The 24,248-nt window shown below is 35.2% G+C and overlaps 1 protein-coding gene across 7 annotated transcripts in view; it reads left to right on the plus strand.

The window, feature by feature from the left end:
* The window catches only part of LOC123558619 (neurobeachin-like), a 268,481-nt gene that overhangs the window by 126,039 nt on the left and 118,194 nt on the right, over positions 1-24,248 (plus strand). For all 7 annotated transcript variants that reach the window (XR_008371116.1, XR_008371114.1, XR_008371117.1 and 4 more), the window contains 3 exons: positions 314-435; positions 1,310-1,450; positions 4,858-4,994. Coding sequence is in view for 3 of the 7 variants with exons in the window: in XM_053544219.1 (XP_053400194.1) it covers positions 314-435; positions 1,310-1,450; positions 4,858-4,994 (400 nt within the window). In the remaining 4 variants the exon portion in view is untranslated. The remainder of the gene's footprint in view (positions 1-313; positions 436-1,309; positions 1,451-4,857; positions 4,995-24,248) is intronic.

The following is a 24,248-nucleotide window of genomic DNA, read 5'->3' on the forward strand; positions in this document are numbered from 1 at the left end:
TTTAGGTCAAGTTCAAAATTAGATCACATGAGCTCAAAAACCAGGTCACTATGTCAAATAATAGAAAAAACGACATCATACTCAAAACTGGGTCATGTGGGGACAGGTGAGCAATTCAGGACCATCATGGTCCTCTTGTATAATTACTTTTCAGCCTTTGATTTTAGACAGTTCAATATCTCAATTATCACTAAGGGTACCTTCCCCATCCCCGCCTTCAAATTTTCTATGGAGACAAAATGTCTTCTGTCTTCAGAGAGAGGGAGTATTAATCACAGTTTGTGATTTAGTGATAGTTCTTGTTTTTTTCAAGGAAAAATGAATACTGGAAGCTGGATGTATGGGAAGATGACAGCAGAAGGAGACGTAGGTTTATCAAGAATGCGATAGGCTCTACCCATCCAGATGCTGCACTAAAAGCTGCATTAGAGCATGGTAAGTATTCGATATCACTTGAAGTGTCATGTTGTTGTGTACATATGTTTGGAATCCGAATTACTTAAAGGGGGCAACCATGGCTTAGTGGTTTCCAAGATTACTTCCCTTTCTCCACTGTGGGTTTGCAACTCAGGGTGTAGAGGAAGCTTGTAGAATGATATGGTTTGTCCCCAGATGCCCACATTTGTTTGAAATAATGTCAGAAAGGACAAATTTGGTCTTCCAGTACAAATCCTGGAGAGCTGGTAAATGACCTAAACCTTGCAGATATCACAACATCTCCTTAACTAGTTATGAGTGATTGCGAATTACAATTCGTGCCATAGTCTGAAATATTAAGATAGAAATTAATAGATATGGGAAGTGAAACCAATTATATCAAAACAACATCTGTAGTAATTAATGACACAGGTTGATTTACTGTTTGTGGTTGTAAGAATATTCTCATACCTCCTTTAGGGCTTAAAAAATTATGTTTACTACATCGAACAAGTGCATATGACTTTAAACGTATGTAATGAAATTTATGTGTTTGTGAAAATGAACTTGTCAAATGAAATATTTTGTTTATATTGACTATCACAGCAACAGCCATTAAGTGAGATGTAACTGTCGTAAAAAGTCTCACTGTACTGGTACTAAGAGTTGTTATATTTTCTTGTCCTTTGGAGAAGTAGAGTCCATTCAGTTTAAATGTATGATATAAATCCACTTAAGCTAGTGCTAGGTGGCATAAGAGCTGTGTCACATTTCCTTACCTCTCACAAACAGAACCAATCAAGCTAAATCTGCTATAACTTTGCATTGTTGTGGTCTGTGCTACAACAGGATCTTATAGGTTATGTTAAATGAAGTTTGTTTGTTTTCACAGGTGCTACAGAAGATGCAATTAACCAGGCCAGAGAAGCCTTCCATGCTCATCTGGACAGTAAGAAGGCACAGGCCTTACAACCTGATTACACTGATGAAGAATTACTCATGGAAGATACAGAATTTGAAAGAGAATATTCAGGTATATTAGTCAACCCTAACACAGTATTTCTCAAAGCTTAACATGTGAATACTATAGTGGAAGCTTACTTGATGTAAAGATTTGTAGAGCAGTCAGATTTGTTGTTTTTTGGTGCAGATGCTAAGCCAATGCAGGTTTGAACCCTGGTAAAATAGTTCAGACTCAAAAACTGATAAGGTATTTTAGTAGTATGATATGTCTTTTATTTGCAAAGTGATAGCCCCATCAGAGCCATAAATGGTCTTATGTCCAGTTCGAAAAGCAGTATAGCTTATTAGCTCATCTGATTAATTGAAAGAAATGATGAGTTATTGTCATCACTTGATTGGCGTCGGCGTTGGCGTTGCCTGATTAAGTTTTATGTTTAGGTCAGCTTTTCTCCTAAACTGTCAAAGCTTTTGCTTTAAAACTTGCAACTCGTGTTAGCAATTATAAGCTGACTGTACAGCAAGAAACATAACTCCATCCTGCTTTTTTGCAAGAATTAAGGCCCCTTTTGGACTTAGAAAATATCAGATTTCTTGGTTAAGTTTTGCGTTTAAGTCAACTTTCCTCCTTAACGATCAAAGCTGTTGCTTTAAAACCTGGAGCAGTTATTCGCCATTAAAAGCTGACTGCACAGGAAGTACTGTAACTCTACATTGCTTTTTATGCCCCACGAAGGGAGGCATACTAGTTTTCAACTGTCCGTTCGTTCGTTCGTCACAACGTTAACTTTTTGCATGAAGGCACTTTACTCGGGAACCACTGTACCCAGGACCTTCAGACTTCACTTGCTGATAGTACTTATTGAGTACACGACCCCTACTGACTTTGGGGTCACCAAGTCAAAGATCAAGGCGCTGTGAGGGCATTTGTCACTATTAGTGACAGCTCTTGTTGCAAGAATAATTGCCCCTTTTGGTCTTAGGAAATCATGTGTAGGACAATATTTCTATTAAACAGAGGCAAAAAAATCAAATGAGCATCTGCACCCGCAAGGGGGTGCTCTTGTTATGCATGTATTCAGCTCCTGTTGCCTTATGTGCATATAAACTGATAGCCAAGGTATATAGCATTTTAATGGTCTTGCTTCTTGTCATAACAAACTGATACAGATTTCAGGCTTGTTGCTGTGTCTGCTTTGTGTTCACTGAAAGTGTAGGTGTTGTATGTGTATGAGAAAAAGAAATATTTTGTGTATACATACAGGCCTGGCCAGTATAACTACTTCATACAAATAGGTCCTGAGGTGGCCATTGATGGATTAATGTTCATTACAAAAAGTAATGTTGTGTGATACATGCATATTCAGGGCAGGTGTGGAAGTCTTAAGTGTTGTGTCATAGAAAGTAACATTATGTGATGCATACATATTCTGGTCTGGTAGCTATGGTTACTACACACAAAACTGATTGCCACTGGTGTGGCCATCAGTAGTTTTACATAATAGTACTGACAAGGAGCGATCTGACCAGAGGGACAGAGTGAGACAAAGCCCCCAGAAGAGAGAGAGAAATCCTTTTAGATACAGGCCTGTATGGCTAACTAGCCTAGCTCTTTGTAAATAGACAGTCCTGTTCTTTAACGTGCCGGGTGTATATCACCGATAAACGCTAAAGCCATCTTTCCTGGGAAGAACAAGTACTGGCCTCTTAGTTAGGTGGGAAACACTCCAGAGCATCGCAGAAATTTCCAGTGCCTGGACCATGATTCGAACCCCAGACCTCTGGATTTACAGTCAAGCGTGTTACCACTGGAACACCGGGCCACCTTCCGGTAATATTTTGTGCTACATACATATTCATGTCCAGCAGCCATCTTTACTACACACAAACACTTTGGGTTGGCCATAATTAGTTTTACATCGTAAAGTAATATAATGTGGTAATATGATATAAATATGCATATTCAGGTCCAGTCCCTATGTCTACTAGAGATGGTACCTACCCAAATAAATCAAAGGGGGACAACTCTGAATTGATCAATAAACTGAAGCCAACATTAAACATTGATCAAAAGTGAAAGAAAAATCAGATAGGTCCTTTTTCAAACAATTTATCAGGCAGACAAAATATGACCTACATTTGTTTAAATCCCTTTGTATTCAATATACAATATGCACGCTTTTCTCATGACTTACACAGACAGTTATTTTGTAAGTTGTAGTGAGGCCCTGATAGAAAGTTTTGTAATGCATGAAGATTATATAGAATAATGCACACATTCCTTTGAAGAAAATTAACGACATTAAGAAACGTTATAAAGTTTTGATCTTTTAGCCAAAATTGTTTATTTATTGTTCTCAATGGCGATACATTGGTTTACACAACATTTATATATCAAAATGTAAAATGTATATATCCAACAATGAGAAATAACAAAAAAAGTTAAATTGGTAACACAAAAATTCATTGTCGTCAAATATAATTACAATGTTTTAAGGTAGTGGTTGTAATTACTACATGTTAACGTAGCTGACAGGTAATGACTCTGTGTAATGTATTTTAAGCAATTCTCAATTTAAACATTCTCTGGAGGGAACTAGCACGATCCTTTGCTTTTCTTGAAAAACGAATAAATGCTGAAAAAGCATATGGAGATTACTCTATTTGATGATTTTCGTTACAGGTCAACTACCCTAAACAAACTAAAAGGTGTTTTATTTATTGTTGAAAACAAGGTAATCGGATAATTTCAGATATCAACATTAATTTAAAACTTATACTGTTTACACAACTTGAAAAAAAGGTTTTTGTTGGGGCCTCTCATTTACAAATATATCAACAATTATCACCTGAATTGAGTGCATTCATGAGTGGAAAATATTGATAGTAAAATGGTGTAGGGGTTTGTTTACAATATAAAATCTTTAATAACTTCTTTAAGGTACATTTTTGATATGGTTTTGGTAAGCTTATAATAAAGAGCATGTCATTCTCTTTCACTCAGAATTTTTTCAAGCGTTTTAGACTCTTGGCTAGTCTTGGAATTTGACTTTATTAAAAGACAAAAGGAAGTTCAGTATAGGCTCTTTCAAAATGTTGAAAGTAGAGTAAACTTACCTTAAACGCTATTGAATTTATTTAGCTGTGGGAGCTTTTGATATAGACTATAATTTGGGAAGTCCTGAAATCTTTGAAAAACGGTCAATACAAGAGTTGTCCATTTTGCTTCAGATATTTTGAGAAAGTCATTTTTTAGATATCAAATGTTTCTATTTTTGACATGGAGAAGAGGAAAACCATAAATATATTTAGAAAATTGGTGCACTTAGCTATCATTTCATTCTGAAAAAAACCTATAAAGATGAATTTGAATTTTTTAGGTACCATCTCTATGTCTACTACATGCAAACTCATAGACCCATTTGCAGCCATCGTAAGTCTTATGTCATAAAAAGTAATATGTGATATATGCATATTCAGGTCCGGTTGCTATGTCTACTACATGCAAACTTATAGCCCCTGGTGTGGCAATCAACGGTTTAATGTCTATCACAAAAACTGATCTCTACTATGAAATGGATGAGGATGATGCTGAGAACAAGAAGATTGATTCAGAGGTAGGTGTAGGTGTGTGGTGGTGGTGTAGTAGCTCTATATCCTTAGTGTAGACAACTTTTTGAAATTGCGATTATGACTCTCTGAATATCTCAGTAGGTAGCTCTTTTTGCTAACTAAGCTTATCTGAGTTTATATTGTCCTCCAAAACAACCATTCAGATTCCTGAATTTTTAGACTGTTCTGCAAAATTGAAGTGCTTGTCACATGTTGGTAGAATGTATGTGATAATTTGATCAAAGACGAGGACCAATGCTACGGAAGCACGTACACTATTTCGTGTTCTATGATGAAAAGAGTTTCTGTTTTTGCTAACATTTTTACAAAAAGCTTGCAGGATTACTTATATCATAATTGTATAGCTGAAATTTTTCACCATACTGAAACAGACGGAACTTTTTAAATGAATTCTAACAAGAAACTCTTGAGTACAATAAATGTGTTTATAATTCCATCAGAATTATGAAAATGCGTTGGTATAATTGTGTTGGTTGATTGGTTTGTTTGTAATAGCATTAAGTAATGTTCTGACATTATGCATTCCTTCACACTTAATAAAGAGGTTTTGTTTTGATGCCATTGAACTATTATAATGACAGATATATTGTTGTATTGATTGAGTGCCAGCTTGTCAGATGCTAAGAGCAGATTAATTAAGGTTTTCTTGGAAATAATTAAGCTTGTAAAACGTGTTTCCCAATAAGTAACAGATTGAATGTGTTTTATATGTTAGTGATTTTTAGTATACAATCTGAAATTTAGTAATTGTGTTAACTGGGTTTTTTCTGTTTCTTTTACAAGATAAGTGCATCAGGGATTGTTCATCCGATCTTAGCCATAACAATTGTTCAAGTCATTATTCTTTTTTTTAAATCTTGAAATATTTAAACACCTTTGAACTTTATAACCTTTTAAGAGTTCCTGGCTGGTCAGCCAAGTCAAATTACTTTATGCCCCGGCATCTACTGATGCGGGAGGCATATAGTGATTGTCCTGTCCGTCCGTTCGTTCGTTCGTCCGTCCGTCCGTCCGTACGAGGTCAACCAAATGGGACCGTTTAGCATCAATACCCCTTACTAGAATGACTTTATACTAATGCACATGTAACCTGTGACCATTCCTCATCTTCAGACATCACCTGACCTCAGTTTGACCTTGACCTTGACCTCATTTTGGACTTAGGTTGCTTTATATGGGCCATCTCTGGTTAACCAAATGGGACCGTTTCGTCTAGCATCAATACTGCTTACAGGAATGAATTGATACTAATACAGATGTAACCTGTGACCATTCTTTATCTTCAAACATCACCTGACCTCAGTTTGACCTTGACCTTGACCTCGTTTTGGACTTAGGTTGCTTTGTATCGACAAGGATGCCACTGGGGGCATCAAGCGTTTATTGAACGCAGCTCCTTGTTTTAGGCTGTTAAACCTCTCAGCCAACACAAACATGCAAGAATCCTAGACGAATTTGCAATAAATTGACACGTACTTCCGTATCAGTATTGCTGCAGATGTTGTTTGCTTTCAAAAATTGTATTCCAGAAACCAGTATTGAAATATTAAATTGTTTTCGATTTTGTATAGAGATGTGTAGCGATAACGCATGTTTTTTTTTCGTTTTATTACACGGAATCGGTTGGTGCCCGAACCTTTTTGGGCGACGGTATGAATGTACCCGGAGGGATTATGCAGGTGTTATAACACGAAATGAACATGCGCTGACGCTATTCTAGCTTAAAATGCGTAAACGGCTACAAATGAATATATTTTTCCATCAATGTCATTAAATGTCCATGAAAAGCGCGGAAATGTCGGCATTGTTTTATCAGATCGACGTAATTTCTTTCTGAATTATCCGTTTATGTCTACGCTTTTGCGAACGCGCATTTGTAAAAAGGTGTGTTAACAGCACGTTAGTGCGAGAATCTCTGTTAATATACGTTTAGTCTCCTGTTAAAACATCCCCTGAAAATCGACAAATACAGCAATTTTATGCTAGAATATAGTTAATTGTTTATTGTTATGTACATTTTTTGTATTATATTTATACTGCACATGATAAAGGTGCCCATGTTCTGTGCTATGTTTTCCATTTATCAGACCTATATGTAACGTTTAAAATTTGGCAAACTGAAATAGTCCTTGTTTTAGGATATTTGTAAACGTGTGAAACACTGAAGATCGAAGTTGCAGGGGTAAGTACAGTCGACGTACAGAGAGACGCCGATTTAGATGCATCCTGACCACATGTATCAGCTGTTTATGTCGCCTGATCCATTAATATCTAGGTATGACCTGGTATTTGATAACCCCAAAAGACAACCTGTCCAATACACGAATATTTAATTCTTAGCCTTGTGAAACAAATTTCTCTCTCTTGACCCATTATCTTGGTATAACTCGTGCACTAGATAAACACCTACATCGAACGATAGATATTGAGTTACGGGCGCTGTCCGTGATAACCCCACGAGAACCTTTAAGTCTACACTATATAGTCCTGATAGTGAGGTATAATGTACGGGCGCCTAAGCATCCAGCCAACATAATTGGTCTGTCATGTTATCTCCATGTTGATTATGAAATACAACCGTAATGGAGTCTGGGTTTTATAATTGGGAGTCATAAATTACATAAAAAACTTTGAAAAAAAGGCACATTCCTTTTCTTTTGCAGTGTCTAGGAGAGAATTTTGACATTGTTTATGTTAGTGCAGAAATATATTTTATGTACTTATGCAATTTCCTGAACATACATTTCAACACCACTCACATTTATCAGTCACATCATATGTTTGGTTGGCTTTTTACGTACCAAATGGCTTTGGGTTCTTGGTACATGTACTGCGTTTTGAAAGCATTCATTAAAATGTCCACTTCATGAGGTTTGAACGTTTTGGGATATGAACAGGAGTTAAACCGAGTTTTTCACATCAATTGTTTAATAAGAACTTGGTATTGGAATACAGCCTTTCCATAAGGTAACCTGGTTCCTGGCGTGTACTAATCGTAGCAGTTAAGAGGCATGTAATCCGGACTATTCCATAAGGTAGATTAGTAACCAAACAACTAATTTCTACAACTGACTCCGTCTTTTGTACATACCGCCGATTTATGTACTGGTACTTTCAATATAATTGTGAACTAGATAAAATGTAAAGAAAATATACTTAGTTTTGCATAAAACACTAAAAACAATAAAAATGTTGGTTAACTTCCATGCAAAAAAATGTTATAGTTTAAGAAGCAACTGAATGAATAATTACGGTTTATTTTGTTTGAGTTACAGGAATCTACAGAAAAATTATAAAGCTTTGCAGAGATATTTTAATAAGGAAATTATTTGAAGAATACATACTTTAAGTTCCTTTGCGCAAAAATGCGTCATTTGAGCGACAATTGTGCTGTTTTGAAATAACGTGTAAATTTCAGTTTATACATTTTCAAATCAGTATGTGTTAAAATTATTGAAATCGAGATAAAACCTGTTAACTTGGTGAAATAATTACAAAAACTATGAGGAAAACATGGATAAAATATATTGTTGATTCTAAAAGCTCGCCTATAAAATCTGAAAATCTTGAAAGATAAGTAGCTGAAAAGTGGATTTAAAAGTTATATAATCATTTTGTAATGACGTTAATACATAAACGCTAGCGAGCAAAATGGACTGTAAATTGTTCAATCATATATCTGTAGAGATATTTGACCAGATTTGCATGTGATTTCCAGCTGTTTGCATGTCTTTAAATCACTGCGATTTCTTCAGTTCAATGTGTAATTTTACTGACATAGATAGTGTTATTTTTGCCAGTGAAGCTTTAAGTGTGCCATAATTGTAGAGTATTTTCTGAGACCACCGACGCTTGGCAGCAATAAACCTTGTGTAATGTGACAGCTTGAACATTATGAATAATTTATGCAAAATAAAGTTAACTATAAATATTTAATTTCTGTTTTTGAAACTAGCAAAGGAACATACCTACTCATATGCTTAAAAATTGCAAAGGATTCCTGAAAACGTTTTGTAATATTTTGAAGACTGAAAAATGATGCGTTTTACCTATGCATCTTTTATAATAAAAAGAACATAATTATCCAAGTATTGCCTTGTAAAAAAAATCCGTTTTTCGAATTGATATTGTTAAGCTTGAAAATTCTTGTTGCTTTCATGTAAAAATTTATACCGCAAAGGTCTGCCAGAACCATCGTAAATTAGTGGTTCAGCACAGTTGAATGCTTCAGATGTCATCAAGCTTGTCTTTGACGGTAATTTAAGCTCTGCGTTATGCATGAAATTGTGCACGTGTGTTAATTATGATCTTTACTTTTTTGTTGTTGTTAATTTTAACAAATATAACATACGAATTTTTTTTTCAAACCTCCTCAAAATATTTATAAAATGAATTTAATATGTATTCTTTTTTGATAAATGTTCCATTTAATAGGAGTATTAATAAACCTTGCTGGTAGTAGCTACATTTTGAAAACGTTTATTTTGTCTTTTTAATTTTCACACGAATTGCATTTTAATTAGAAGAGAAAATGTGGATTCGAGTTAACGTTTCATATGTGATAATGATAAAAATGTACACTTCCATACTTCTATAAAAAAAAATAAACAAATGGACAAACAATGTACAGCATGGAGCGACATACGGACGGTCCTCCTTTTATCTGTTGTGTTTTTATCTGTTGTGTCCAACTAACTATTTCATTTAATCATGACACATGTCGTAGATAATGTTCGATGTTCTTGGTGAATTTATCGTCTTGCGTACATGTGACGTTTTCGCTGGATTACAAATAGTATGTGTGTGTTCGGGTTTAACGTATTTTTCAACATTTTTTCAGTCATATAAACGACGGTGTCTACTTGTAGCAGTGAGCACAATGCCCAACTTTATAGTGCTGCCTCACTGGAATATCACGCCGTAGACACGTGGCATGATACCCCACCTAGTCACATTATACTGACACCGGGCTGACCAGTCCTAGCACTATCCCCTTAATGCTGAGTGCCAAACGAGGAAGCTGCTAGTACCATTTTTTACGTCTTTGGTATGACACGGCCGGGGATTGAACCCACGACCTCCCGTACTCGAAGCGGACGCTCTACCACTAGGCTACTGAATAGACGGATTTTGTTTTGTTTGGTGTAAAGTCGCACTGACACAATTACATGTCATATAGCGACTTTCCAGATTTGATGGTGGGGGAAGACCTCAGGTGCCCCTCCGTGAATTATTTCATCACGGGCATGCACCTGGGTAGAACCACCGGCCTTTCGTAAGCCAATTAGATGGCTTTCTCATATGAAGAATTCTACGCTCCGAGTGAGGCTTGAACCCAGATGGATGAGGGGCAAGTGATTTGAAGTCATGGACCTTAATCACTCGGCCACGGAGGCCACAATAGGCAAATTAACACAGAGAATTATTGAGAAGTAATAAATATATAAATAAATTTTATTATATGAAGAATTTACATGTGTTGTCCGTACTAATTAAGTTTAACTTGATGGTTATAAAGTATCAATGCTGATGCATAGTGTCTTCGTACCGTTTATACGCAGAACCATAAACGTCAAAGATTGGCCATGAAAACCCTTCATGTAGAACTTGAAACACCTGTTGAAAACGTGGGTCTGCCAAAATATGAGTTACACTACCTTCGTTGCAGTACATCTTAAAAAGATACATTTAGTTAATTAATTTCTCTAGTCATTCTTAAATGAATAATGATCCCTTTTTATTCTTATGTCTGAAATTCTATCCAAACATCAGTCCGTTGTTTTTCTGACCTATTTGGTACAGGTATCTCTTCTTCTAATCTCATAACTTGAATTATTCGCTGCTGATAAATTAGTTAAAATTACAAGGTACTCTAATCAATTAGGAAGAAAATCATTAATTTTACTCCTTCCTTTGACGGGAGCGACATACAAAATGTCAAACGCATGAGGAGAATGGATACTTTTATAGGTAGACATAGGTAAGGTTAGAAGCCGCATATTGTCCTCTCTCCGCCTGGTTTTGGCTCAAGTTACTGCTCGATTTTCATCAAGAAACTATTTCTCCTCAGGTGTTGCTTTCATGTTGAATTGCAAGGTCAATTGAGGTTACAGTAGCAGGTCATTAACTGCCGTTTAATGATAAACAAATATGCTCATAAAAATGAAGTTTTTGGCTAGAATTTTACTTTGGTTTCACATACTTTCGTTTCAAATGTTTTTGCTTTGTTGCTGAAGAGGTGCACAGTCGTGTAATTAAATGATTTGAAGTGACTTTCCGGTGTTACAGACACTTTTTTGTAGACTATCAAATAGGTTATGATTAAAGGCTCAGTGAAAATTTACATTTTTAGGTACGAAATAAAAGAATCTCGAGCATTGTTTGTGTCATCAAGTTGATTTATATCTTAATAGTACAAATGCTTGGAAGCATATTGTTTTAGAATATCCTGATACAATAGGTTCTGTTTTCTATGTTATTATACCTCGTAAGATTTCTTGATGATTTTAGGATACGTAAATGTTCGTGTATAAATGTTACTATGTTTACTGTGCTTCTAATGGGTATATGCAGGTTCTGTTATCTGATGTGCAATATAATAAACCCATTCTATTTTAAATCTGTATTATACTTTCCAGAAACGCGAGATGGAAGAAAATATTGCTTTTGATATGAAATGATAATTACAAGTGTACATTGTAATTGCACGGTGTTCGTTTGTATGTTTTCGTGAACATGGTAAAATTGCAACCGTTTTCACTACTACAGAAAGCATTTAGCAAACCAGTCAGGTACTACTTAAACACACTGCCATGTATTATATGAATCGCAGAACGGTATTGCAGATAAGGTACTTGAATATCCCACAAACTTGGACTGAGGTGCTTTTAGGATTAAAAATATATATCATTTAAATCAGTTGAAAGGGTATATAACAAAGCCACAACATAGACGAACCACACTACAGATTGGAAGCAAATAGGTACACAGTGAAGGAAATGAGTGCGACTTTGGTGTGTCTTCACACTTAACCATATTCAGCTTTATTGATAAAAACAACCTGCAGTATCGTTGAACTTTCTGTATAATAATAATAATGATTATATATGATAATAGTTGTTATTATTATTATTTTCTTACACTATGTCGAAGGAGCTCTGTGGCGAAGTTACCGATGACTTGGATTCAATCTGCCCTTACTACGGTTTGTGGGGTGTAAAATTCTTCATGTAAGGAATCCTTCCAGCTGGCTAACGGAAAGTGGGCGGTTCTACCCAGTTGCCCATCAATGCCTGAAAAAATGCACGGTGGTTAACCTTATGTCTTTTTCCGCAATCGGATGCTGGAAAGGACGCCATTCCATCTAAATTTGTGTCGTTGTGACTCTAAACCCAGTAAAAAACGGAAAAAAAAACAACAAAAAACAAAAAAAAAATGGAATATATCCTTCACTTTGGGAAAATGCCTGCAGGCTTCCGGTTTTTTTGTGAAATATATCAGTCTCTTATGAACTTATTTTTCATTTAATTAATGTTTAAATGTCGATGTCATTTGATCGACGTCAAGTGTGAAAATATATAAATATGCTTAACGTGTCACAGTACTTCGACGAAACCCCCTTTAGTGTTTTAGAATATTTCGTTCTCCTTTTTCTCAAGCATACAGTAAAGCCACGTAATTGAAAGTAATCGCAAAATGACTCAGGCAGACCGTTAGCTTGTCAGAAACAAAATTGTCTTAATCTATGCATTTATAACAAGATGATGTATTCAAATTAGGGGAATAATATTTGCACCTTGAAACAATAACCATTAACAAATTCATTATTCATTTACCGTGTGAGTGCCTAAGGTAGAACTGTGTTACAGATACTGAAATTAATAACACTATTGTTCGTTTTATATTTTTTGATGAAACTGGTATTGTGTTGTCTTGTACGAAACGTTTGTTTGTATAACACTTCTTTTGTTAAAATTGTTCCATGGATACGGATATTTTCACGATTTTGCAAAGATAATGTTTCAAATATAACAGCGTTTTATAAAATAAACCATCAAAATTGTCGATCTCCCAGGAAACAAGAAGACAGATCTATGGAACTCATAAAAACCACCACAAAAAATGGCATCTTATAATTAGTGAAATAGATTTTCTAGCTATTATATAATGTATAAAAAAGAAGAATCCTTATAAAATTCTTCTATTGTTTTTGTGTTGAATTTCTATAGTTTCATATCGCTTTCGTTTACACAGATACGCAGTAACATCATTAGTCTATTTATAGGTATTCGTGACGTCATCAATGACGTCATTTGGGATCTAGTCTAATTTCGTATGAAGAATGATTTCGTTTTTTGTTTGATTCTATATTAGTAAACTGTGCTTTTTATATCAAAGAATTAAGCCGATCACAAAATGTACGCTTCAGCCAATGGTTTGTTATTAAGGACGTGAAATATATGCAGACACTAATGACAGTATCAGATGAATTTATGATTCCCTGTATGGTAGTCCTGTTAAAACGGACAGTGAATTTATGTGTGGTCCCTTTGTTGCTCGCCGAAATACATCAAATAATTATTGCCCTGAATGAAAGTTTATTGTCTCTGTTTAAGTTGGCTTGTGGAGTATTCAAAAAAGGAAATTTTGAAATGTGATTCGAATTGAATAAAGAAGAGTAGATGTATACTCACGCTTGAACTTAGTCATATTGTGTATGAAAAGAATTGGCACCACTGTTATGTCCCTGTATGATCGTAGGAGTTGACCTACAGGGTCTGGACAGTTGGCTTTATTGTTTCTCTGTAAAAAGTTTGATTTTGTACCTCAAATTAAATTTAATGTTACCCCCCCCCCCCCCCACCACCACCAAAAAAAAAAATCAAAAAAAAATTAAAAAAAAAAAAAAAATCAAATAGTGAACTGAACTCGATATGTAAGCTTTAGTAAATGTTAGTTTATGTAACATATTTTACAATCAGGTTCAAGATAAGAGCATAACGTTGGCTTTTGGACCTTCTACCAAGATGCCCGCTCGTGCCTTGAATAATGGCCAAAAGGGATGTCTGGGGTTTTTTCATCAACCATTGAAAGAAGGAAAGTTGCCATTTGACGCAAAATTATGTCGGTATGACTTGAAAACCAACAAACAACCACTATCTATGAAAGCAGCGACATGATTGTTTATTAAAGGTATTAAGAACAAGAAAACCAGTCAGTACTGTAGACTCGGTATAACTTACAAAGAAAGGGAGGGAGTTCGTCACTCTTTAAACAAATAATCGCCACCCCAATAACATTTGTTCCATACATGGTTCCGCTGCAGATAATGGTCACGGAAGTAATGGAACATTCCAGATAACATTTACACGTTAAGTCGGGATGGGATTTCTGTAGCATACTTGCATGCGTTGGGTCGCTTGTCTGATAACTTTATTAATTTCTTACTTACATATGCGGGATAATTATTTACGTTACTAAAATCATGTCAGCAGACAAGACCGCCGTAAACCTTTGATATGTCAAGGAATCACCTACACACATTTTTTTTCTTTCATTTTATTATAAAGTATGAGATCTCCAAAGAAGTACATATAGTAAAGAAAAAAAAGATCATTTGCATATCACGGTTGTTTTAATTAAAGTTGTGTTGATTTATTTAAGAAATAATTCACATTGAAGTTGAAAGCTTGCTCTACGTCTGTCAGTCAGATGTGCATAATAATGAGATGATTAAAATAAATTTCATCTTTTTGTGCATTTATTTGCTGTATAAACTGAAATCTGGCGACATACAATTTCATAAAATTCACATTATCTGCAATTAAACTTTTGTACAAATTATTATTACTTCTAAACTTTAGCAAAATGGGGGTTGTAAATTTGATTTTTTTGTAAAACTTATATGACAGTTATTTGTATATCCTTTCAGATTCTTTACCCACTATACAGAATTATGTCATGAAAATGGCATTTACAGAACGACTATTATTTCCCTTTATATGAAAAAATAGTAAACTATTTCATTTATAACCCTATCTGTCATTATCAAAGCCATTCTTGGACGGACTTTAACTTTACATTTCTTTATAACCGTGTAAACTTTTTTTACCAGCAAACGTTGCATTTTTGTACCTTGCAAAGTTATCATTTATGTTAAGATTATGAACTATGCCAGAAACAAAGTTACTTTTATCATTTTTTTCCACATTTTTTGTTTACTGATGAAGACAGAAAACATGTAACTGACAAATAATTAAAGTTTGTTTTATAAATTATGGGGGGACGCTTTGGAAGTTTTGGTCATAAAGAAACACGTAGCAAAACGGATTGTAAAAGACATTGTAGTATACTTCATGTGGATAAAAGATTTAGTAGATTATTTATCAATTTTAACAAACAAATTTCCATAGTGTCTGATCCAACAACAAATTTGAAAGGATCTCAGAATAATTTCTCTTCGTATATCCGTACGCTTTTTTTGTTAAATATTGAACTTGAGGAGATGGTAGTAAGTACATTTGAGTTTGCATCTTATTGTTGTTCTAAGGTGATACATTGACGTCGTGTTTTTTTTTTTCAAGTACAATAAAGTCAAGGTTAATAGTACCGGGGAGATATCTGGACCAAGCTGGGTAAATCTGTTTAGAAGGGTCTCCGTGGCCGAGAGATTAAGGTCGCTAACTTCAAATCACTTGTCCCTCATCGATGTGAGTTCGAGCCTCACTCGGGGAGTTGAATTCTTCATGTGAGGAAGCCATCCAGCTGGCTTACGGAAGGTTGATGGTTCTACCCAGGTGCCTGCCCATGGTGAAATAATGCACGGAGGGGCAACTGGGGTCTTCCTCCACCATCAAAGCTGGAATGTCGCCATATGACATGAATTGTGGCGGTGCGCCGTTAAAAATATAAAAAAAAATCTGTTTACAAGTGCGAAACTGTTTTGTGAACTTTAACCACAAATCAAATTATTCTTGATATTCAATACTAAACTGATAAACCAATTTCCTTATTAAATTCATTGTATTAATTTAAAATCTTTCTTTCACATATCATCTATGTATCATTTTGAACTGATGTTAATTGATTTGTACAGGTGTGTTGCATTAATTATGTACATGTGCATTTATTGCAAAAGTTCTTGCCAACCACCTGATGTATTTAGACGAGTATGCTTAAACGAGAGAAATTGTTTGACAACAATGAATTCAGGTCTAAAAGACATAAACAATTTTCAAATAAGTTATTTATCTTTCATGACATAAATGTTTCTCACAACTATCGTTAATTTCTGAACTAAGCAAAATATAAAGGTTACAGTTACTCAACAACCTAAACGAAGTTTAGCTTTCATATCCTTCATATTTCAGAGTAGATAATGATTGCTCGCAAGAGGAAAAGGAACTTGGGTACCATAAATACAACTTTTTTTGTGATATCTTCACATCTACATTTATGTATTTTCATAACTGTATTTTTGAAAAGGTAGATGAAGTAGGCCATGTCTTGATTTTTATGTTTTGCGTGGTTAAGGAAACAATGGTAAAAATGATAATTAATTTTCAAGTGGTTTTCCTTGAAATATGCACAAATGTTTAATGTTCTAATTGATATACTTGTAATGCACCAAATAAGGCATTTGAAAAGAGACCTCGCTGGTTCGATGACATTAGATGAAGTTTTTTTTATGAATATTTGTTTTTAACAATTAGTAGATAAATTATAGATATACTTTTCGTGGGTTTAACGTTTTTCATTAATGAATACTAAATTCCATTATATTTATGTAATTTTTAGATTATTTTCATTGAAGATTAAATGAAAAGTTTAAAGGTTTGCAAAGAATTTGCAATAAAAATGTGTGTACAAAACTATTGAAAGTCACCTGTATAATTCACGGAAATGTCGAAGAATAATTTACAAGTCATCATTTATGCACACCTGGCGTTGTCACCAACGTTTCCTTTTCTGAATACGAAAAGGTTTATGCAAATCATAGGTTTACTAACCTTACCTTGAATGTATTTCTAAGAGGGAAACACCATATAGGATTATTGATGCCATGCACGTTCACACGCATCATCATCGTCTGATATAAACTTGCTAGCCGCTTCCAGTAAATTTCATCCACTTTTCATATTACAGCTATATTAAATGGTTCAGAAATTTGTTGCAAGATACTTTACATGCAGATAATGCAAACAATTTAAGCACTCGGTTTAATTAATTTTGTTCATGACAGGTAAAAGTGCAACACCCCTTATGCCTGCCTAGCCCCGGTTTAAGTGTTTATGTATTTTTTAGCTCACTTGTCACAAAGTGACAAGGTGAGCTTTTGTGATCGCGCGGTGTCCGTCGTCCGTCCGTGCGTCCGTCCGTAAACTTTTGCTTGTGACCACTCTAGAGGTCACATTTTTCATAGGATCTTTATGAAAGTTGGTCAGAATGTTCATCTTGATGATATCTAGGTCAAGTTCGAAACTGGGTCACGTGCCGTCAAAAACTAGGTCAGTAGGTCTAAAAATAGAAAAACCTTGTGACCACTCTAAGAGGCCATATATTTCAAAAGATCTTCATGAAAATTGGTCAGAACGTTCACCTTGATGATATCTAGGTCAAGATCGAAACTGGATCAGGTGCCATCAAAAACTAGGTCAGTAGGTCTAAAAATAGAAAAACCTTGTGACCTCTCTAGAGGCCATATATTTCACAAGATCTTCATGAAAATTGGTCAGAACGTTCACCTTGATGATATCTAGGTCAAGTTCGAAACTGGGTCACTTGCCGTCAAAAACTAGGTCAGTAGGTCTAAAAATAGAAAAACCTTGTGACCTCTCTAGAGGCCATATATTTCACAAGATCTTCATGAAAATTGGTCAGAACATTCACCTTGATGATATCTAGGTCAAGTTCGAAACTGGGTCACCTGCCGTCAAAATCTAGGTCAGTAGGTCAAATAATAGAAACACCTTGTGACCTCTCTAGAGGCCATATTTTTCATGGGATCTGTATGAAATTTGGTCTGAATGTTCACCTTGATGATATCTAGGTCAGGTTCGAAACTGGGTCACGTGCGGTCAAAAACTAGGTCAGTAGGTCTAAAAATAGAAAAACCTTGTGACCTCTCTAGAGGCCATACATTTCACAAGATCTTCATGAAAATTGGTCAGAACGTTCACCTTGATGATATCTAGGTCAAGTTCGAAACTGGGTCACGTGCCTTCAAAAACTAGGTCAGTAGGTCTAAAAATAGAAGAACCTTGTGACCTCTCTAGAGGCCATATATTTCACAAGATCTTCATGAAAATTGGTCAGAACATTCACCTTGATGATATCTAGATCAGGTTCGAAACTGGGTCATATGCCTTCAAAATCTAGGTCAGTAGGTCAAATAATAGTAAAACCTTGTGACCTCTCTAGAGGCCATATTTTTCATGGGATCTGTATGAAAGTTGGTCTGAATGTTCATCTTGATGATATCTAGGTCAAGTTCGAAACTGGGTCATGCGGTCAAAAACTAGGTCAGTAGGTCTAAAAATAGAAAAACCTTGTGACCTCTCTAGAGGCCAAATACTTTATGAGATCTTCATGAAAATTGGTCAGAATGTTAACCTTGATGATATCAAGGTCAAGTTCGAAAGTGGGTCACATGCCATCAAAAACTAGGTCAGTAGGTCAGATAACAGAAAAACCTTGTGACCTCTCTAGAGGCCATATTTTTCATGGGATCTGTATGAAAGTTGGTCTGAATGTTCATCTTGATGATATCTAGGCCAAGTTTGAAAGTGGGTCGCGTGTCATCAAAAACTAGGTCAGTAGGTCAAATAATAGAAAAACCTTGTGACCTCTCTAAAGGCCATATTTTTCATGGGATCTGTATGAAAGTTGGTCTGAATGTTCATCTTGATGATGTCTAGGTCAGGTTCGGAACAGGGTCATGTGCGGTCAAAAACCAGGTTAGTAGGTCTAAAAATAGAAAAACTTTGTGACCTCTCTAGAGGCCATACTTGTGAATGGATCTCCATAAAAATTAATCAGAATGTTCACCTTGATGATATCTAGGTCAAGTTTGAAACTGGGTCACGTGCCATAAAAAACTAGGTCAGTAGGTCTAAAAATAGAAAAACCTTGTGACCTCTCTAGAGGCCGTACTTTTCATGGGATCTGTATGAAAGTTGGTCTGAATGTTCATCTTGATGCTATCTAGGTAAAGTTTGAAACTGGGTCAACTGCGGTCAAAAACTGTGTCAGTAGGTCTAAAATTATTAAAATCTTTTGACCTCTCTAGATGCCATATTTTTCAATGGATTTTCATGAAAATTGATCTGAATGTTCACCTTGATGATATCTAGGTCAGTTTCGAAACTGGGTCACGTGCGGTCAAAAACTAGGCCAGTAGGTATAAAAATAGAAAAATCTTGTGACCTCTCTAGAGGCCATATTTTTCATGAGATCTTCATGAAAATTAGTGAGAATGTTTACCTTGATGATATCTAGGTAAAGTTCGAAACAGGATCACGTACCTTCGAAAACTAGGTCAATAGGTCAAATAATAGAAAAACCTTGTGACCTCTCTAGAGACCATATTTTTCAATGGATTTTCATGAAAATTTGTCAGAATTTTTATCTTGATAATATCTAGGTCAAGTTCAAAACTGGGTCACATGAGCTCAAAAACTAGGTCACTATGTCAAATAATAGAAAAAACGATGTCATACTCAAAACTGGGTCATGCGGGAAGAGGTGAGCGATTCAGGACCATCATGGTCCTCTTGTTCAGAAATGTTGCATGGGCACTGTATTCCCAAAGATCAAAAAATACAGCACCGCGTTCAGCATTGAAGAACTCATGTACTAGTATCTGACTTGCAAAAAGCCGTTGGTTTTACGAATGCCTCCACCATACCTGAAATATTGGCTAAACATGTTCTAGGTTGTTGCCCCCCTTCCCACCCCCAGCCCCGCGGTTTGAAAGTAAAAGACACATAGATCTCATTCTCGCTGTATATCGGTTTGACAATGGTGGTTTTTCAAATACAAATGGTATCCAAAGAATATGGTTAGATTGTGCTTCTTCCACAGTTTGGGGTTGACAGTGTCTATGATGACAGGAACTGTGTAGTTGTGGCATTAAAGTAACCAAGCAGGTAATTAGCTAGAAGTTACTGTTGCTATTTTCCTGGTATGATGCGTATCCGTATAAATATAATAAAATGTAATGGTAATATAATTTCCGAAATAAATATGTTACAACTAAATAATTAATATATGGATTGAGCGAATAAAAAGTAAGTATTGAAAATGTCTTTAATTAACGTAAAACACTCTTAATTGAACATTAAAACTTAAAATTCAATACGGCGCCATTGGAATTTACGAGGGTCAGACGTAAGAATGGGAGGCGGTACCAAGTCAATATTGTATTACGAATTGATGAAAAATAAGAAAAATTGGCCTTCTAATCTGTTCAACATGAGCCTCTAATGTGGTGTCACATTACTCAAACCTGTGTGAGCAGTAGAGCGAGTTGTGGTTGATGTCGAGTCGATTATAGACTACCTTGTTTCTCGCCTTATTAATTTATTGCGATAAACCTAAACTGAAGAAATTATTGGGAGTCAAATTTCTTCTTTTGACTCGCTGATATATGGCTACGTGTTTCTCCGCGTATTTATGTGCGTTTTGTTGAGTTTTGACAGAAGTTTGATTTACTTGTATTGTAGTGATAATTGAAAAGAATCATGCAGGTGATAGAGTGATTTACTAATGTTTAATAATAAAGAAAAACAAAAGACAACAAGTGCAAATCCATAACATATAACAAAAAATGAATATTAATTAACTTTGCCGGTTTTATAGGAAATATCATTTCAGTTAAATATTAAACTACACCGTTTATAGTTTTACATCAAATTTATTATTTCATTGTCGGAAAACAAGCCATTCTGATATTTATCTGGTGCAGTTACCTAATACGGTTGAAGTTTCCATGTGTAAAAGCCATGTAGAGATTTTGTGAAGTAAAGTCAGATAATTATTGATTATTAGCTGTTTAGGTTTAATTAAGTGAGATAATCGTTTCTCGGCTCGTATTTCTCTTAGATTCTCAATCGGAAAAATAAAACGCTTTCCATAAATTTCATATGGTTTGACAGAAGTGGGTTTAGTCATTGTTTTAAATGACATAATTACTGTAATAATGGCAGAAAAATCTCCTCGTATTTGACTATTAAGTTGTAATTAAGCATCTCTTAATCTAACAAACTGATGGCCACGTCCGTTCGGTACAGAAATCACTGGATAATTACGAAAATTAAGCGTTTCTATTTGGACGTCCTCTGTAATTTCTGTCACTTAGAAAGTCATACATAAAAGACCACGGACTGTTTTACTGTCGCTCTTCTTATCCCGTTTCGACCGTTTGCACGAGATCTCGCCTTAAATTTCCACACGTTAACTGTCGTTTATGGTATTTCTTTTAAGCTTAGTTTACAATGTGTGATGCAACGAAAATAAATTGAAATTTTACTAAGACACCCCACAATAGCTGATTATACCCCACTTCTGCGGAATGTACCCATGCAAAACGTACCTCACTTCAGTAGAATATACCCAATTTCAGCATGTTCTTCACTTCGACATAATGCACTCCACATACATAATAAAACAAGACGGGAATCCAGTAGAAGGTTTATACAAGGTCGAAACAAAGTTTACTGGACCCGTGATCTTTCAGCCTCTTTCTACAAAAGTTACAAAGAGGCAGCTCATATTTGTTCTGAAAACAACAAACAATAGCAAAATCGGTAAGAAGGTCATCTGTGCAAGTTACGCAAACAAACAAACAAAAATAACAATGATAAATTTGAATTTCATTAATGTATTAGGTTTCGTCTAAAAATTAATGGAAAGACTTGACACAAAAGCAAAATGAAAAAGAAAGCATTACAAGAAACAAATGGAGAAGAAAATACAAGAATAAAAAAAAAACCAAAAAAAAAAAACGTGTACTGTATTATGTAGGTTATAACTGTGATACGACTATTTGTGATAACCAAATCGTTGTCTTTGTCAGTCATCGCCTACTTTATTGAAACACTATAGAACTTGTTGTGTGGTTCTTCAATCATTACAATCTGTCAAAACGACCAGAGATTGTTTTACGAAGAAGGGTTTGTATATAGGCTGGCAGTATTATCATCACCCTTGCTTCTTTCTTCACTTTATATTAACAGTTCTTTAACAAATTACACTTGCTATGCTCAATCAGATAGGTAATTATTCTTGCAAATGTCACGGTTTTTGAAGGCTTCACCTTTTGTTTTGATTAGAACTATGATGAAAACGTGAGTAAACGGCGATATTAGGATATTTGTGGAAAACACCAGTAATTAACACCGAAAACCGGAAGGCACAAGCGGTAACTTTACTCCCGTTTCAATACCGTATTTTTATCTGAATATTGACAGGTACAGAGTCGTAGATTTTTGTTTTACTTATGATCATAGTTTAAAGGTATGTCTTTCAAGGAGGTGTTCTAGTAAATCTTGTGTTTGGATTCCCACGAGAAACTTATCAACGGAGTAACTATGCTCGTCGGCAATGTGCCGGTGGAAGACAATTGAAAAAATAATTTCAAAATGTTTTCGAATCTTGTAGCGAATTTCTTTTCTTCTTTTAGTAAAAATTGTTTTGCTTGTTGAAGCGACTTTTGCGCCTATCACATTTAGGTGTTCTATCTGATTGCGAATATACACTACATAGAAGGGTTATCGAAGTGTATCAAAGGGCGACTCAGTTTTACTGCCAACTCTTTCTTTCACTCGTTGTAGATAACTCGGACTTGCTATGCAAATATTCATTGAAACCAGCAAAGTATATATATATATACGGTATCTTTTTTTTCGAATGTATCTTTGTATTATCAGTTTTCCCGGAAATCTCCAATTTTCTTGTGTATGTAGAGAAACTTTTAACAACTCAGTGTTTTCTCTCAACGTCAACTATCTTCATCATACATCGCAAATATTCGGTCTATCACCTTCCTACTGACATAAGAAATGTTTTCTGCAATGTCTTTTTGACAGTGACACTGATTACGTAATTTTGTCTCCCATCTCATATAATAGACCTCCGCCAATTTAGATAATTGATAGCAGAAGGCGGAACATACCTTCATGTTTTCCATTCCTCGTGGCATGCTGAACCACAGTGGCGCCATTGTTTTCTATATCCGTCTGCGCATGCCTTTAAAACACTTCAATATTTTTTTGTGCCGGGGACCAGGATTTCTCACGATTTTTACTTCCGGTACAAAACCGACATCAATGGCTGACAGACTAATGATTTTTGCTTTTTACTAGAATATGTTTCCAATTGTATTGTAGATAAATCCTTGTTTGCTCTGAATTTTGACAGGTTGAACATTCCACGCGTAGGGGGTTTTGTTTGGTTAGCATTTGTAAAACAACAGTTAGACATACAAAATGTATATACCACTGGGTATCAGCTTCTGAAAACATGCTATTGTCTTAACAATGTGAAAAAATGTGTGTATTCTCAGTAAGTAAGGGAGAAAACACAGTATGAGATCCCAGTTTTACTCAAACGAACGAGTTTAAAGCAAGTGTCGGTGTATTTAAAAACAACTTTATAAACCAAACTCTATCAGTTTAGAACAGAGGGACAATTGTACTAGATTTGAATTTAAAATTTTCCTACAGGCATTATCGAAGAGAGATGCGACGTTAAGACGAGTTCGTCTTCTTATCGAACAAAATCTAGACCTAATGCATTTGTCCATTATTTCGAAATTAAATCTCGTTTTATTCATGAGACAGGATTACTACAATGGAAATAATAATGAACTTTATTAAGATGCTTTTATCGATATTAAGAGTGACATTTTTCGCCAATTTAAGGGACTGTCTTTCATGCTTCGGCACTTGAAAGGCTTTTTAAAGTGGATATCCCGAGGTTTTACAAAAGGCATTACACTTGTAGGACAATATAGGAGATTGAAGAGTATTTGCTCATTTAGTCGTCTGCGACAAACGACCAGAACAAAAGCTCGCAATGGGGTTTCAAAGACACCAGGAGCGTTGAGAGGTATAAACGTATTGTGAAAACACCTTATTGACTTCGGTTATTGTTGCAACAATACGAAGCCCCGCTTTCAATTCGCTTATGATATCCTTTCAGATAGTGGCCATAGAAACTCTTCTTCCTATTATAATACG

Source organism: Mercenaria mercenaria, chromosome 5 (assembly GCF_021730395.1).
Source record: "Mercenaria mercenaria strain notata chromosome 5, MADL_Memer_1, whole genome shotgun sequence".
NCBI lineage: Eukaryota > Metazoa > Mollusca > Bivalvia > Venerida > Veneridae > Mercenaria > Mercenaria mercenaria.